This window comes from Silurus aristotelis (assembly GCF_946808225.1).
Source record: "Silurus aristotelis genome assembly, chromosome: 8".
Classification (NCBI taxonomy): Eukaryota; Metazoa; Chordata; class Actinopteri; order Siluriformes; family Siluridae; genus Silurus; species Silurus aristotelis.
In genome coordinates, this window is record NC_139581.1 from 7,317,346 (window position 1) to 7,336,546 (window position 19,201).

The following is a 19,201-nucleotide window of genomic DNA, read 5'->3' on the forward strand; positions in this document are numbered from 1 at the left end:
CACCTCAGAACGCTCTCAATGGTGCAAGTGTAAAAAGTCCTTATCACCTAAGAGGGTAGATTAAAGTCCCTTAGGCATCTCAGATGGTACAGACGCTGCTGGGCCTTCTCATCAGGGTGTTAATGTGACAGGACTAAGACAGGTCCTTTGTAATGTGCCTACAGGTACACCTAGGTACCGGAAACAGTCCACTTTCTCCACTGGGGTCACTTTGATGTTTGCTTCGTGCGGAAGTCCACTATCAACTCCGTAGTCTTGCTGGCGTTCAGAAGAAGATTGTTCTCCTGCCACCATCTCTCCAGGTTTTAATCTCCTGTAGGTAGGTTTCGTCGGCCTACCTCGAATCCCCTTGAATCCCCAAATGTTTGATCGGTAACCCAGAGCCATAATATTTGGACTACACTGTGCCCTAAAGAATATGTCAATGTCTTTATTCATTTCGATTTTCTACAAAAAATTTATTCATGAAAGGTTATCAACCATGGCATTTACATCGAGGAGGTAAAAAATGGCACTGCATTCAAATTCAAATTCAATTTTTATTTGTCACATACACATTCATACAGAATACGACATGCTGTGAAATGCTTTTTCCGACTTTCCAACATTTAAACATGAAAAATAGAAATAGAATATAGGGGGGAAAAAAATAAGGTAAATAAATAAAAAAATATAAAGTATCAGAAAAAAAAAAAAATATAATAAAATACAATTTTATATATATATATATATATATATATATATATATATATATATATATATATATATATATATATATATATATATATATGGGAATTTTAGAAAGGGATGGATAAGTATGATTTGTAAATTCACTCCAAAGATGCATAACAATCCTGCATAACAGGGAAGAAATCAACTCTTTCCTAAGAAAAAAGTCTGAGGACAAGAGGTCTTGGGGATTTAAATAATGTTTAATGCTATGGTTTGAAAAGAATACAAGTTATTTTTCGTCTTGCATCAATTTGAAAAATGCCCTTGAAACTTTTTGCAGACGACAGCAGAATTTGTTGGGCAAAACACTGTTCTTTTGCTTCACTTCATTCTGCTCAGAAGAGAGGTGGAATCCGGTCCAAGTATGGATCTTAGAAGTGAAGGAAGCTGAGGCTTTTAACACACCGCTACCCTAGGAGGAGTGTAATTCATTTCTATTACCAGAAGTGACATTGTGGAAGTTCGAATGCTTTACTAGCTCACTTTGGTTTTACAGCGAATAAGGATCTAAGCTAATTGTTTATGGAACTAATAGTTTAAGCAATGACTTCTACTGCTCATTATTGGTTTCAGTACATTTGATTCAGCTAAACAAGTTTAAATCGGATAGATCAGTTTGGACATCTCATCGACAATAAAAAAAAAAAAAGATGCCATTGACTTTCGTTTAGTATTTGCGCACTAAGGGCCACAATAACGATTCATCATGGCCATTAGACAGTGAACATACAGGTAGCTCTGTTTCATTCTTACAAGCTAGTATGTGAAATAGCACAGAACTCAAGATAAATCAATGTTAACAGCAGCGCTGATCATCCAATCCTGATTTTCCAAAGGTATTCAACAGATTCACAGCTTGTATATTGACCTATTTTCTGCATCTTATTAAGACCCCTTACATACAAATGTGAAAATTACAGTAGATGCAAGACCTGTGATTGCAAATTAGCGTTTCAACAATAGTAAACTACAATGAGACCACAAGCAGCAACGTTTTATTTTTTTGCCTAGAGTGATACGAAATTTTTACACCAGTTTGAAGTAAAAAGAGGATTGATTGATTCTTGAGGTACATGTAGTCACTTGTTCAACTTATTAAGTTTGAACTATTAGGTGTGCTTTGCTGTATTACTGCATTTTATTGCTGTGTACCTCTACTATGCAAGGACAATAAAGTTGTATCTATCCATCTGTATTTACTAAGCCAAAAGCGTCTAATTTCCTTTTGCACGTAACCCTTTTAGTTTTAGCATTTTCTGAAATGGTAATTACTAAAGTACTATACGTGAAAAGAAAAAGTCACTAAGGGTCCTCCAACTGTACTTGGAATATAAATAATATTAAAATCTTATTCAAATATCTAAAGCTAGAAAATCTGGCAATTTCCTATAGAAAACAAGTCATCATTATCATCCATGTGAATTTCCCTAGTCAAAATTCCTGAGGTAAATATCATTAAACTGAAACGTGACTGATTGTTGTTAGTAAAGGTGTATTTGTGCACCATGTTTAATTTTACAGCTGCTATGTTATGTGAATTAGGCTTATGTTAATTACACTATGGCACATAAAATAGTTTTTACACTCACGTTTGCTAACGTGGCTTTTCTTCTTATTAGGCTAAAATCCTAGGAAACTTTGGTAATCAAATAATACAAATAATAATAATAGTAATGTATGGTGTTTTGTTGGTGAATACTATTTTTAATTTTTTTTTATTAAAATAGATGAAGCTAGCTGAAGACCATATAGTGCCAGATGTCATGGTAAGATCTTGTTAATTGAAATTTGGAACTGAATTTTAGTAAATTCTTTTCATAGCCATTGTTGAAAGAGCACTGATGTTCTCTGCTATGAGATTTCATTTAAATCCATCAATATTTATCCAGTCTAATTACACAATGCAATAGAAGTCTTGGGGAAAATAAACCCTCTTCTTATATTAACCCTTGTGTGCTTGGAATTTTGGTCCAAGTTCCAAAATAAATACATAAGAAATGTACAAAAGAGGAATATTAATTATCGCTCACAAGATATGAGCTGCTTAATTAACTCATGCAAACAAATCTGGTTTAAAGAATTGTCTGGTATATAATAAAGTCCTTTGGATGTTTGCATTGAACATTGAGGCTTTAAACAGCAGAACAACAACTTTATCTGCAATTATGAACCACCACATTGAGGCACTCGGCCATTTATATATAATGTCCTAGAAAACAGACAAAGAGAGAGACCTGAGTGGGATGGTTTGAAGGCTTATGGACAGACAGTTTAGCACATTAGTGTCTTTCTCAGTAGGCACATCAGGCTTCATATATGACTCGATTTGAATTCTGTCAATCACACTGACATGCACATAGTGACTCAGTAATGAATAAAAACACCAGGCAGGCAGAATAATAAATTAGGAATAACGGCAGGTGTAATATATAAACAGTGACATGCAATGTTGCCAGGAGCACTTTCTGATCTAACACATCTCGACATGAGCAGGTTTTTGTTCCATTCATTATGTTGCAGAAATGACTAAAGGCAAAACACCAGTATAACAAGCTTCTCAACACAGCTGGCTCCTCTGCTCATTTTAATTGCCAGTGCTGTGTTTTATTTCAGAACTAGTTCAATCATAAGTAGTATATTAAGTATGAGAATGAGATGTTAATGTAACATTTATTATCTTAGGAACTAAAGAGTATTCCAGATTATTTAATAGTTCAAATAAAAAATAATATAAATATAATATAATGTGTATTATATAATGTTTATATGTTATATTATACAGTATGTGTGTGCCTTTCCAAATCATGTCTAATCAATATATTTTTCTAGAAGGTGTAGAATCTTCTTCTTACGGCTGCTCCCATTAGGGGTCACCATAGTGGATCATCCGTCTTCATACTACTCTGTCCTCTACATCTCCGTCTTTCGAATCAACTACCTGCATGTCTTCTCTCACCACATCCATGAACCTCCTCCTTGGCCTACCTCTCTTTCTTCTTCCTGGTGGCGCCATCCTCTGCATTCTTCTACCGATATACCCAATGTCCTCCTCTGCACATGTCCACACTGCTCAATCAGTCCTCTTTCAATTTGTCTCCAAAACGGCCTACATCTGCTGTCCCTTCAATAAATTTATTTTTTAATCCTGTCCTATCTCAGCAGCTTCAACTCTTACAACTCTAGCTCTAGATCTTTTTTTTTGATAACACCACTGTCCCTAATCCACACAATATAGCTGGTCTCACCGCAGTCCTTCAGGATCCTCTCAACCTGCTCCCTACTCTCACCACAGATCACAATATAATTTGCAAACGTCATAGTCCATGGAGACTCAAACAATAACACAACTCCTCTCTCTGCACCCTGTTGTAAGCTTTCTCTAAATCCACAAACACACAATGCAAGTCCTTCTGACCTTCTCTTTACTTCATCATTCTCAACCTTTGTCCGACTTTCCACTCTTTATCCTCTTAATCGCGGGTCTCACTTCCTTCTTACTAATCCTATCCACTTCCTGCTTCCGCATCATCCACACTTCTCACTAGTCAACAGATTTCCATCTCCATCCTTTATTTCTCTAACTTGCAGCACATCCTTCCCAGCTTGGTCCCTCTGCCTGGCCAATCGGTACAAATCCTTTTGTTCTTCTTTTCAGCACCCTAAGCTAGGCAAATGCTGCTTGCACTTGTTTTTTATTTACCATGTGCATTTGTTTGTGCAATGTGGTTTTCTTTGATTTGATTTTGGTCCTATCTCTGTTCCTTTTATGTTATTAGTTTGTCTACTTATATCTCCCGTTGCCTAGTGTTAACGCAGTCTTATCGTCTCTTTAGGGTCCTTAGATCTCAGCTTTTTCTTCTTAGTAATGCCTGTGCATGCTTTGAACTCTGGTAATGGAATATCCTTCTTTATTACCTGGGTATTGAATCACAGATTGACCTTATATGATCTTTTGCTCTCTTGAGGTTCAACATGCATATTCTGAGATGCTTTTCTGTTTAGCTGTTGTAAAGAACGTTTATTTGAGAACTCTTTCTGAAGTATGATGTAAATATTATTCCAAAGGTGTTGATCTGCCTGGTTTTATGCATTGCATCATCACGACCAATTGATCGACTGACTCGATAATCACATGCCTAAACAATACAGGTGTTTCTAACAAATTGTACAGAAACTGTATACCCCTGCAGACACTGATATTGGAAAAAACAAATGCAGGCGAAACGTACCTTTGTCCACTCTCCATTAGCATTGCATTCTTTCTAGCCCCTCCCGGACAGCTGTTCTGCACATCTGCTGCATAAATCCCAATTAGCACTTGGTTTCAGTTAAGTGTTAAGCGACCATACGTATTTTTAAAGTCTGACTCATCGCTGCGGTTCCTGTTTACTGTGTTCGACCTGCCTGTATGATTAAAGCATTGCGCATTTACATTGTGGTGCACGCCTGGTTGTTACATTAAGCGTCTGTGACTGACTGCCAAGGCAAGCTTCCTCAGACAACAATGTCACAGTAAATCGCAAAGTACAACCTGACATAGCCCGCTGTGTTACCTCGGAAAAACATAGAAATCGGTTTACACCCTTTCTGCAAATCTGTGTATGTAAAAAGTATTTAGCTTTACATTAGGCCTTTGTTCCAATACTGTATTAATAGGAACACTGCCACTTGATATAAATTGCTGTGTGATGCAGTATGCATACTTTCTTTTTATACCACAGAATTACTGATTTTAAATGTAACCATTGTAATTAACTGTTAATGCAAAGACATAAATATTATTTCATATCATGTCAAAGTCAACACTCTGAACAAATTAACAGGAAACCTTTGGATTTTATGACACGTTTCACACATCCAAGAAGAGAAGATGAAAAAGTGTTACAAACTGTACTAAAAAACACACTTGGCAGAGAGAGAGAGAGAGAGAGAGGGGGGGGGGGGGAAGAGGTTGAATGTAAGCTGTAATTGCATCACTATTTACAGTATCAACATTATTTCAAATAATAATAATAATTAAAAAAAGGGACCCTCAACACACATGGATAAAACTGTATTATTCTGCTTAGTTTAATTCAGTTATATCTGGCTTTTTATTTAGCTTTTGCTCAGTCTAAAGTAAACAATGAAGAAATTTTTATACATTTATAAAAATAAATAATAATATTTCAGAAGTTGCTTCCGTACAAGACCTTTACATTCAATTTATGCATATTTGAGGAGTTGGATAAAGTCTTTGTTTGCAGACTAATCAGATTTATGATTTTTCTCTAATTGGACATATGTACAGCATGTCTGGCTAAAAGCTCTTTTCCAGCTCTCTTTATATGTGGCAGAGTAGAAAGCAAAAATGTTTAAAGAAGTTGCTTCATTCTGTGTTCATCTTGGAATGGTAATTCGACAGATAGATCTATACTTATTAGAGTTCGGAGATTCAATAAAAAAATTAATAATTAAAACATTTTAAAAAGCCCCTGATTGATAATGTGGTTAATTAATTTTATAATAAAATGTAAGGGAGAAGTAAAGAGTGAATATTTAAACAGCACATAAAGGGTGCTATAGGAATGCTAAAGCAAGGCATTTCAGGAGGAAAAAATGCTGATGGAGTAACTAATCTACTTCATTCACCTTTATGCGACTGCTGATGACATATAATAGAAATTTCACTGATGCAGGCTTTTATTCCATGGGAGTGAAGCAGGTCATTTCACTTAGTGTAGGCATGCCGAATGACTGTCCCTGATTGATGTTGAATCAGGATTCTACTTCAAACTTTTTTAAGCACATGCTAAAAAAACACTCATTCACATTAGGTTTATGTTATTATATAGATTACTTTATATAGTCAATTATAAAAATAGTATTAGATTTGTCTGATTTATAATACATTTGTCCATGTTTTATGCAGTCATTCTTGTAATACTGTTCACTTACAGTAAGGTTTATGTATAACTGGGTCAGTGGGTAACTTGTATCCAGCTTTGCTGAAACAGATTTCAAGTTTATTTCTATTGCACTTTCCACAATAGACATTGTCTCAAAGCAGCTTTACAGAACTTAACAATTAAAGCGAATTATGTGTATTTATCCCTCAATTTATACTTGAAAAATATTTATTTATTCTTTATTCAGAGGTATTCTTCAGATCTATTTATGCTGAACAGACTTCTTATTAGACTATTTATTAGAATATTCAGACTATCGATTTTTGCTGGTGTTAGTGACCAGTGTCCCTGTCGCTTTCTTTTCTTTTTATCATCCGAGTCATCCAGACTTCTTGCAGCTGAGGGTGTTTCCACATTAACAGCCTAAAGGTTTATGAAGTTACTGAGAAACTATAAGGAACTATGAGGATGGATTTGTAAATAATATTAACTTTTATATTTATATTCTTTTATAATAAAATAATGTAATTAATATTAACAGTCCCATACAATGTCTTAAGATTGCAATTTGTATTAACAATTTTGCATTTAAGTGCTGAACACTGAACAGTACACCTGAACATTGAAAAAAAGTATGAATAGACATTCGAAGCCACCCAAACAAGAAATTTTTTTTTTCCAGTCTGGTTCCTCTCAACTATCTTAGGGAGCTGGCTTACTCATCACTGGCTCACTAAGGCATTAACAGGTTAATTCACATACACACAAATATATATATATATATACACATTCATATACAATGCTGATTTCCTGTGGATATGATTCGCTTACTTTCTGATTTTAAAGTAAATTTAAGTTTTTAGAGTTTGCACTGCAATAGTGGGATTAGAGCACGGATTAAAGCAGTCTATTTTTTCAGTGTCTAAATAATAATAATAATAAAAATATTTTTTTTTTATAAAAATTCATGATTGTTTTCTTTCTTGGCCCAAGTCTCTTTTCAAACTGATCAATGACAAGACTTCGATGTTTTTCCAAAAGTGAATTAAAGCTGTGTACATGTGCTCGTTGGGCGATCGCACATACCAGATGGTAAACTAGTAAGTAACTTTATTCTGTGTAGATGCTCGTCAGTAGACGCCCACAAAATGGGAAAAGTTCCAAAGGACCCTCATTGTGAGGTAATATCACATTTATATTATAACTAGAAATCTATGCTGTTTGTTTTGTTTTTTTAATAAATGACAGTGTTTGGCCCTCTACATAGACCCAGTATTTTACTTTAGCCCATACTATTATTGAGTTTGACACCACTTGCGTAGTCCATTACTCAGGAAAAATATCCTATTAAAAACTTTCCGTTTAATAAATAAATAAAAAAAGCAGCAACAGGATATGTATGTGCTCAGAATGTGGGCTTTGTTTAATTTTAGGGATTTTAAAGACCTCTGCAAAAAGATAAATCAATCAATCAATTGCAATGACTAAATTACATAAGACATTAACAAGACAAGGGGAAAATCATAACCTCAAGCTGAATCTTGTAAACCTACAGAAACACAGACAGAGAGACGAAGGGGTGAAGTGAACAGTGAGGTGTATATAAGTGCTAATGACCATGAACAGGTGCAGAATGTCACGTGATGTAATGTTGCAGTACTTCAGGGTAAACAGCCTATGATCATAGTCCTGACAAATAAAGGTACAATCTTAATGATAGTAACTGAATTCATAATCACACACAGCATTATGATTCAAACAGTAAATAAATAAATAAATAAATAAATAAATAAATAAATAAATAAATAAATAAATAAATAAATAAAGCATAAATGGTGTGCTAAAGATGAGGTCAGAACTTGGATGCAGGGCAACATTTATTGTATTGAAAGTGTATTAAGAGAGGTAACTGTGTGTAATAAAATGTCAGTGTGGTTTCAGGAAATTGAACACACAAGCCTGCTCCGGTGTCATCTTCCAGACAACACTTGTGTACACACAAGTTTATGAATCATTGGAAACATGGAAATAAACACACACACACACACACGCACTTTCAACAATGAAAATTTATCACATTGCTGTAAATTAGCTCTATTCTGTATCCTAGTCTCTGAGGATGCTTGTTCCAATCTACTTTGAGAATTGAGGAGTTTATCTATTTTTGGGCTAATATCCTCCAGGGAAATAACACACCACATACTGCATGGTGATTCTTATTAGATGAGCAAATTGCCAACTATGACAGCTTGGGTCTCTCTCCCTCATTAAATTAGCAAAGAAATGCGGTTTTTAAATCCTGTAAATATTAACACAGCGCAGTAAAGTCTGGGATTTTTTTAAAAGCATGGCTAAGCAGCTTAAACTCTATTGCTGATGCAGTTTTTCACAGGCCCACAAGTGCTCTGTAATAAGTATTGATAGTGCTAATTGTGACACAAACATTAAATTAGTGGCTAGTCGCTTATATCAAGCAAAAATTCTACAAAAGTGTAACACAGATTTATATCAATTTGTTACCGATGATGCATTTGTTCAACTACAAAATGGTGTGAATACCACTGGCACGATACAATTACAAAAATGACTGTACAGTTCGCACCAAATCATTAAGCAGTTATCAGATTATTATTATTTTCGTTGTTCTTTCTGCTTTGTTAATTGCTGTTTTACTGCTCCACCATTTTTTTAATTCCTATGTCAAAATAACTCCAAGTATGAGCATCTGACTATAATCGTCTGTGCCAATCCATGCTGTATATAGTGACATAGAAAAAAATATATATACCTCAGCGTATTCAACAAAACAGGATGCTCGAAACAAAAAGATAAATAGAACTAATCACCATTGGATTCTTTCCAATTCCATAGCAAATTTAAAGAAAACAGGATTAGAGGCCCAGATGCAGCTCCTACTTGAAGACCACAATGCCACGCTCATTAAACGATAAACAGCAGAACGTCTACCAGCCAGGCATCACGCCAATACCAGAAAAACACTGATAATTTAGGGTTATGGTTTGTGTAGGGCTTGTTCTATGTCTGCATGGATTCCTTTCAGATTCTCTGGTTTCTTTCCACTTTTGAAAAACATTTATCGGGAAGAATTGATTCGAAACCAGCCCAGTTGTGAATATGTGCGGGAAGGTATGTGCAAGATTCCCTTGTATGCAATAATTCATGGTGTATTCGTTCCTTAGATATAGACTACAGATCCATTATTAATAAATTAATTACAAGGGGGGTTTTTTTGTTTATTTTTTTCATTCTTTGCTTTCAAATAAGAACAGGAACACTTAGAATGTCACATTTTATTTCAGCTATCAAATGCATGTAATTTTATATCAAAATACATATAAAATGATAGTGGAAAAACTATCATAAGTAAACAAAACTGAACATCATAACCCATAATAGTCACAAAAGTTACAAAATAAAAAGTCACCTTCTCTGATACATGTTTTTTCAGGAATAGTATTATAAGTAATTAAGTAGTCCAAAGACTTATTAGACTTTATGTATTTGTTTAGTATTTGTTCAGTGTTTTTTAATGCTGTAGTGATTTTAAATACTTTTTTGGGTATTTTTTTATTTTTTATTGCCTAAACTTTTTTATGCTTCAACTTTTTTATGCTAAAAAGCTATTATCCATTCTGTAACTAAACTTAGAAAGTCGGAGATACTGTGCACTAGGATACATTGTTCCCAAGCAATGTCATTTCCTACCGATATTGCATAACAAATTTGGTATTAGGAATGCCTTCTAAAACGTCATGTGAAAAGATAAGGAAATAAGATAACTGTATAGTAATGGCTGCATTGTTTACTTCCAGGAATGTCATTGTCTGTGAAGTCTTTACCTTTAACATAGCTCTTATAGCCAGGCTTTCCTTTCAGCTTTTCCAGACAAAATTGTGACCATACAGTACGACTTTGCACGAACACAAACTGCTTTGTTACTAATAGTCTAAAACACTGAGGATTTTTCTTAGTTTTCTTAGTTTTAGGTATTGGTCTGTATCAAAGTAAAGTTATATATATAAAATAAATGTGTACTAAGCTTTCTATGATGTCATTGTAGTGCCACATAAAAAAAATAAATCGAAGATTACGGGATTAAAGTCATAGCAATACGAGAATAAAGTAATAATATTTTGAACAAAAAGTCAAACAAGAATAAAGTAGTAGTATGGAAATTAAGTAATGATATTTTAAGAAAAAAGTCAAACTTAGAAAAATAAAGTCATAGCAATACAAGAAAAAAGTTGAAATATTTCAATCCTGGACCCCAGCTGAAATACTGGCTGAATACCCAGCTGAAATACTGAAATACTGTTCAACTCCTGCAGGGTCGAATTTTTTGATCGTCATCCTCATAGTCTCTTGAGAAACAACATATCCTCTTTAAATAGCAGGCAGATGTATTACCATCGATAACCTCCAGACTACACAAAAGAGGCAATTACCTTAATGTCTCTTTTTTTCTACTGCATAATTGCTATGGTGTCTGTTTACTAATTATAACTCTGTGCTGATGTGCCAAAAGAATTTCATCATTGCTAAATCTTTACCTAATGTAGAAATTAACCAAATCCGAAACATTCATTTAATGTAAAACAGTGAAACATTTTTCACAATACTGTGATTTTTCTCAAAATATTAAATTTTTAGTTTTCGAAAAAATACTTCTATTTACATCAATAATGAATACAAATATCACTTTTAGTTATAAATATCACTAGTGGAGCTCTAACTGGACTATATATATATATATATATATATATATATATATATATATATATATATATATATATATATATATATATATATATATTTCTTTCTTTCTTTCTTTCTTTCTTTCTTTCTTTCTTTCTTTCTTTCTTTCTTTCTTTCTTTCTTTCTTTCTTTCATGTTAGCAAGTTAAAAAAGCATTTCATTATATGTCATACTCTATAAATGTGTATGTGATAAATAAAATTTGAAATGAATTGAATGTATAAATTAATAGCAAATTGTTGGGATATTACTACTAAAATGATTTAACAAACTATAAAACTTCAACTATATATCTATAGCTCAAACTAAATATAAATATATGAATGATAAATTCTTTGAGTCCCGAAGTACAGACCTATTTTTGAGCAGTTTGCAAGCTCTTAAACCAGCTCACCCCTCAGTTCAAAGGGCAGCTCGGAGTTCTTTCTGCGTCTGTAAGCGATTGAATTGTAAACTCCACTTGCTGGGTCCAGATCAGCTGCAGTGAACCATTTATCCTGCTAGAGAGAACCATATGAAGAAGAGTAGCATGAAGGAGTACATTAGATAATATTTGCGCTACTTTATTTGTAATGGTGTAACCTGCATGTAATCAATCAGAATTTACTGCAGTACGGTCTACATAGATTAGTAAACTAATACAGTACGTATACTAGTGGCCACTCTGGGCATGTTGACTAATCAGAGTGCACTTATTTAATTACATGCAATAACATTTTCATATTGTGGCTTTTTTTTTTTTTATCCAGTCTGAAGGATTTCCTTCTGCAGTTTTATGTCTCTTTAAAACAAAATGTAAGTAAAAGTCAAACCCACTTTGGATTAAAGCTGCTTATGGAAGTGCAAAGAGAAAGTGCAACTCTCAGTTTTGGATGCTACTTAATTCGCATACCACTAAAGGTGTTTCAGCCTTCATCAGAGCAATCAAATTTCAGATGAGCCACAAAAGCATGCTTATGTGTATGTTTACAAACCAAATGAAATTCCAGAATATAGCAGATGCCTTTATCCAGAGCAACTTAGATCTATCAGCTAAACATCAGGGTTCTTGCTGAAAGACCCAGCAGTGGCAGCTGGGTGTTGCTGGGATTTCAACTCATGACCTTCTATGCCAAAGTGCAGTGAGCAACCAGCTCCCTACCATGTGTAATACCACAATACCATGACTACCATATAAACACTGACTGTATAAAAAAACGTTCTATTGATAAGGAAGAAAGAGGTTTGACTCCAGGATGTTTTTTCAACCTTGTAATGTCAATTTTTAATGATAACATAATGCCCTAAAGTGTAAGAATCCACAAGACTGAAATAATGAACAACTCAACATGCTTTGAGGTGAGTGTGTGATGATTTATATATGTAGCCAAAAGGGTCTCCTTGCAAAACTGAAGAAAAAAATCGACTAAATTTGAATTGAGGGAATTATCAATTCTAGCATTCTAACATAATCCTATCAACCCTTACTATTACCATTTTCTCTGAGTTTTTGCTAAAGAACCAATAGCATAAAGGTGAAATCACCTGAACATGCCAATATGCTAATAATACTGCTTTGAGACAATGTCTGTTGTGAAAAGCGCTATATAAATAAACTTGACTTGACTTGACTAATATTGCTACTTGACACTAAACACTGCTAACATTGCTACTTGACACTAAAATGTATTATGAAATGTATTCCAGTTAAGACATACCTCATATATGGATGCTGGAATGGTACCTGATGCATCAGCTCCAAAATTTTGAGCTGATGCATGTTGATCATTCGACCCAAACAGATCTTGATACAGCCCAAAGTCCCTGACTTCCTCGTAATCATGGCTGATTGGGTTCGTAATGTGTCTGCTATCTTTATGGGAAAATGAACACAAGCAAAATCATTAAGCGCATTCGACTAATGGTTCATAAGCAAATGTGCCGAGTTCTTACCGAGCTTCTCCGGTGTCTCCAGATGGGTATAAAGTGCAGGACTATAGGCCTCAGTGGGGTAGTAATAGTGATAGCTCTATGGTCAGAACATAGAAGAACATGATGGAAAATAATAGTCAGTACATCAAATGTTGTTCCACTATCAAATTTCATAGCAAAATGTTATCATGGTTATGGTGTTGCTAGAATTCTAATGGACCAGGAACATCTTGCAAAACACACACGCCTACTCTCTGCACTTCCATTAAGTCTGAGCAATGATTTCCAGGTTGTAATTTTATCAGGAGGAATAGTTACATGTATAGTATGGGTATCAATCTTCCCTTTTTTGAGGAAAGGGAAAGTGTTTATTTATTTATGATATATAATGTCAATAAAGCCATTAAAATTAATAAGATTTTGTATTGATGATGGAACTAAACTACACTTTTTGCACTACATTGTGTTCTTATATTCACTCCTGGGTATAGTTTTTACAGTTTACAGTACTGTATAACCAAAGTATACAGTAGGTTTACTGGTCGGCCCTATCTTGGTTTTGTGTCTTGTCTTGTAATGTCTGTCTGTACTGTTTTTTGTCTGCACTGTTTACACCAGGTTGCACTCGATGCACTTTATGTAACTTGTGTTGTGTTGTAGCTTTATGTTGTTGTTTGGTGTAGCACCAGGGTTCCGGAGGAACGTTGTCTCGATTTTACTGTGTACTGTGTACCACTGTGTATAGTAGAAATGACAATAAAAGCCTCTTGACTTGACTTGACTTGACTTGACTTGACTTTGGAAAGTGCTTCTCCAGCACATCTCCCAAAGTTCCCTACTATCCTTCCAGTTTCAAACAATGCATGGGCAGTTCAATTTTAGTAGTTTCAGCAATCTCCTTAAATGTTTTCTTTGCTTGATGCATGCCAATAATTGAACCCTTCTGAAATATATATATATATATATATATATATATATATATATATATATATATATATATATATATATATATATATATATATGCCTTTTCTTAGTCTGTACTTTTTCATATCCCTATTTTAAATATCGAATAAATAAAGAGTTATGCTATGTGACATATACTTTTGGACTGGTTGTTATGCAAGTAGTCAATAATTTCACATCCTGGGGCAATAAAGCCTGGTCAAAAACTTAAACGAAGCCCTAAAAACCAATTGTAATTGTACGTTTGCTACATTAAACTGCATTTCGGTATTAACTGTCATACAACAACGCTACATCAATTAAAAACTATATACTTAATAATACTAATACTGCTTGTGGATTCTTTATCAGACACCAAATTCCACCACATATACTGTATAATAAAGAAATATGTGGATTATACAAGTCACGTCATAGCAAGTAAGATTTTGATGCTTTTCCCCCCAAACACAGGCTTACACACAGTCTATAATGATTGTGCTGCTGTGATTAATCTGGTTGGGAGTAGAATCCGAGAGATGCTCTGTTAATAATATCTCCATGAAAAATTTATCCAATCTGAATCCAAAAGATAAATTGCATGGATTTTTAATATTCGATTTAATTTGTTTGGAGAGCTGAAAAATTAGAAGGAATGAGAAGAAGTAGATTCAGCACTACAGAATTGTGAAAGATCACAGCAGCAATAAGGCCAGACTGTAGACAAATGCAGTTATCCACTGTCTAAGACAGTCTCTGGATTTTTTTGTTTTGTTTTGACTGTGGACAAAAAAAGGTAGATACATTAAATATGATCATAAAGTATGGTATAATGAATGATACATTTTTCTCCCACACATACAGTGGTTGTATATTTCGCATGTAAATTGTGACCTGATTTTGTATTTTGTTTTGCATGCTATCACATGTATAAGGTTGTAGGTGTTTACTTGAATTTTCTTGTGCAATCTCAGGGCTGAAACTGTTTCAATGTTTTAACATTAAACCAAACCTGGTGAGTAAACACCAATCAGATATACCTTTAAAACCACTGACAGGTAAAGTACATAACATTTATCATCTCATTACATCCCATTATGTAGAGGTGGGATATGTAAGCCATATTATATCTAGCGATATCTCTAGGAGGTAATCATTCAAAGTCAATGTGTTAAAAAGAGGAAAAATGGGCAAGGGCAAATATCTGAGCAACTTTGGCAAGCACCAGATTGTGATGTCGTGACTTGATTAGAAAATCTCCAAAAAAGCAGCTCTTATGGATTGTTCCAGGTACAGTATGCAGTGGTAAAAGCAAAACCAATGAAAGAAAAATAACGTATCAGCAACAGGGTTACGGGTCAAACAATTCAGATCCACCTCTTGATGCTAGATATCATAGATCAGCATAGCTCACCTTCACTTCACAAGATTAGGCAGGCGGTTGTAATGTTGCGGCTGATCGTTATGTATTACTCGCGCAATGACCGCAGGTGCAGGTGCAATTTCTATAATTTGGCAGAAAATTCCATGCCCTATTTTTTCTTTCCCTTTTCTTTTCCCACGCACTCTGCCCCTCACCCCTCCATAGCTCTCGTAGACACTGCTGCTGCTGTCTGGATCTGAGCTCGTGTTGATGAGAAGGGTCCGGTGTGCTGAGACATTGATCGGCTCTCTGCTGCTCACCGATGACCTGTGTGAAAGGGCAAGATGTTTTTCACCTACTATTCGAAAATAAAGGTTTGCAAGCAGTTTGATTTTAAAGGTTTCTTCAGACCTGCTATAACATTATTTTTTTCTTGTTTTACTGTGGAACGGCAAAGTTGGCATTGTACTGTAGCCAAGCCAAAGAACACACCATGGTTTAAAGGTGACTTATGGAAAAGTCAGTTGCAAGGGACGTTTAACGGTCAGTGTAAACGGAATTTAGTTTTAAGTAACGAATACATTATTTTGTTGCATTTCATTAAAATGAATTAAATATTAAAAAGGTTTTTCATAGCATTGATTGAAGTTACTTTTTTATCATAAAATTGATATTTTCAAATTGTGTTACTGTTCTTTTTACTTGTATTCCACAATAAGTGTTAATTATAAAAAATATGTATATTTATTATTTATAAATGGCACAACATGCACATTGACCCTTTGTATAATTAAAGCCATAGAATGTTTTCATTACAAGTTGTTTTCTGTTATCACTTGCATTACAGCAGCTGGTAACACTCTTTCACTCTACAGCCTTGTACTGTATTTCTCATCTCTCATTTCCAGTTTGTACAAACTGTAAAAAACAAAACCTTCTGTTCGGAAAGCTTCTCAAATGCTTCACAATATCAATGAATATGGTTCTGTTTTTTTAAAGCCTAATAATATTACTGTACTTTAACCATATAATTAAATTATGTGGTGTACCCATCTGATCCTCAAAATCACTCCAATCTTTTTTTTTGTCTCAAATCTGAACTTGCACAGCACAGTGTCACTTTTATACCAGCATGGTCACTTTAATGACAATCACACTGGGACACTTTAATTTGTACTGTAAATATCTGTCATACACATGTCCATTCATTTCTTTTAATTCATATATATATATATATATATATATATATATATATATATATATATATATATATATATATATATATATATACATATATATATATATATATATATATATATATATATATATACATATATATATATATATATATATATATATATATATATATACATATATATATATATATATATATATATGTATATATATATATATATGTATATATATATATATATGTATATATATATATATATATATATATATATATATATATATATATATATATATATATATGAATTAAAAGAAATGAATGGACATGTGTATGACAGATATTATATATATATATATATATATAATTTTTTTTGCATATATATATATATATATATATATATATATATATATATATATATATATATATATATATTAGACTATACATTTAATATACTTTTATACTTTATTTTGTTTATTTATTTATTTTATTGTATTTTTTTTTCTATTTTTCATTTTTACATGTAAACAGCATTTAACTACATGTGGTTCTATTTATGAATGTGTATGAGACAAATAAAATTAGAATTTAAAATATACTTTTGCTTATAGAGAAAATGTCCTACATTTAAAATGCAACTCAAAGTGCTTCAGTGTTAAGTTCAATTAAAAAAAAGAGTTAAATAGCAATAGTTAAACCTAAAAATCTAAACTTAAAATCTAAACTAGAGTAAAGTGGAATACAAGCAGAAAAACAAAATACATCACCATCAACTGCTCTTAAATGCATACCAGACCCTGATCTTTAATCTAAATTACAAGATGGGTTATGAATGATTGCATATTATGTACTATATGTACTACATTGTCCAGTCTCTAGCTCTAACAAATTCCATACTATGTCTTTAAAAGTGCCATTTTAAATGTAAATACTGTATGTTTCCTTTTTATTGGTATTCTGTTTTATTACTTGTCCTTTTCTCAGAAATTTCTTGTCCACAATAATCACACATTTCTCCCAATGCATATGTATGGACTGAGATTAAGCTGTAAAGTGCTGTAGTAGGTCTTTAGGATGGGATTTAGTAACTGCTGCTGTAGCTGTATTTAACACTCGGATCATGAGATTAGCATTGCCTCACCCCTCATCGCTCCTCTTGCCCCCTGAAAAGCTGCCTGCTCCCTCTGGAGGTGGGAAAAAAAAAAGCCATAGATAAAGACAGGGGAATGGAAAAGGCATGGGTGTTGTGTTTATCATATGAAAACAGGTCACAATGAGATGTTTATCTACTATTTATCGAGTCATTCCTACAAATCATATTGCAAAAATGATACTTTTGTCAAATAGACAAAGACTAGGGAGGGCATAAATAAAGGGGAGGGGAGACAAACGCAATGGAATGCAAGGAGATTTAAAAGAAATGGAGAGTGAAGTGAGGAACAAGTCAAACTGAAAGAGATAGACAGTATAGAAAAAGACGACTGAAAGCAATAGGGCAGGATAAAGGGGAGACGATGTAAAGCGGAAATGACAGCTGCTGAGGAAAAGAGACACGACAGATGTGCGCGGAGATGAGGGAGAGATGAGACATAGAAAGATGGATTTGAAAGTGACAGGCATATTAGGATGCAGACAGGCTGTTTCTTTTGAACGCTGGTGGAAGTAGTACACTCTGTCTAACAACACCACGCTGAAGAACTGACACGCTGACATCCCCGTTCTTTACCTTTCAGAATCCGTCCCTTCTTCCACCTGACCAATAGAAAGAAGCCAAAGGCGTTGCACACCAGGAAGACTCCCACGAGAATAAGGATGACATACACTGGTATAGCGGGGCCTAAACAAAAAAATCCAGAGACTGTCAGTGGATAACTGCATTTGAACATTTAATAAAGATCTAATAAAGTCTGAACCTAGAAGCAAAAACCGATTTGTATTTAAATATTAATGAGAATTTCGACTCATTTCACACCATATTCATTATTCACAACTGACCATATTTTAGCTGGTTGACAAGTCCTAGTTTGAAAAAACGTTCTTTCGGCTTCTCCCGTTAGGGGTCGCCACAGCGGATCCTCCGCACGTTTGATTTGGCACATGTTTTATGCTGGATGCCCTTCCTAACGCAACCCTCCCCGATTTATCCGGGCTTGGGACCGGCACTGAGAGTGGCTGGGGATACAAGTCTTAGTTTGAAACAAATTCTCAAATATGCTGTTCACACACCATTCATCTATCAGGATTAACATAAGGATGTGTATTTCATTTATATACAAAATTTAGAACAAAATGTTTCTGGTTTACAGTTGGAATCCAGTAGTAACATGTTGTGATAATGTTTTCTTAGGCCAAACCAATCCAAACTTGTGCAAGATTTACAAAGGTTTTGCTAATATACATCAT

At 33.9% G+C, this 19,201-nt stretch overlaps 1 protein-coding gene across 3 annotated transcripts in view; it reads right to left on the reverse strand.

The window, feature by feature from the left end:
• Nucleotides 1-10,931: 10,931 nt before the first annotated feature.
• The window catches only part of nphs1 (NPHS1 adhesion molecule, nephrin), a 149,056-nt gene continuing 140,786 nt past the window's right edge, over nt 10,932-19,201 (reverse strand). Inside the window, exons 25-31 of one of the 3 annotated variants that reach the window (XM_083547805.1) lie at nt 18,525-18,635; nt 17,940-17,982; nt 15,828-15,939; nt 13,329-13,404; nt 13,094-13,248; nt 11,752-11,896; nt 10,932-11,002 (exon numbers count right to left, since the gene is read on the reverse strand). In XM_083547805.1, coding sequence (XP_083403931.1) covers nt 11,777-11,896; nt 13,094-13,248; nt 13,329-13,404; nt 15,828-15,939; nt 17,940-17,982; nt 18,525-18,635 — 617 coding nt within the window. In that variant the 3' untranslated portion in view covers nt 10,932-11,002; nt 11,752-11,776. Of the gene's footprint in view, nt 11,003-11,468; nt 11,897-13,093; nt 13,249-13,328; nt 13,405-15,827; nt 15,940-17,939; nt 17,983-18,524; nt 18,636-19,201 lie in introns of those variants that run through there. The other 2 variants (XM_083547807.1, XM_083547806.1) reach the window with 2 other exon arrangements.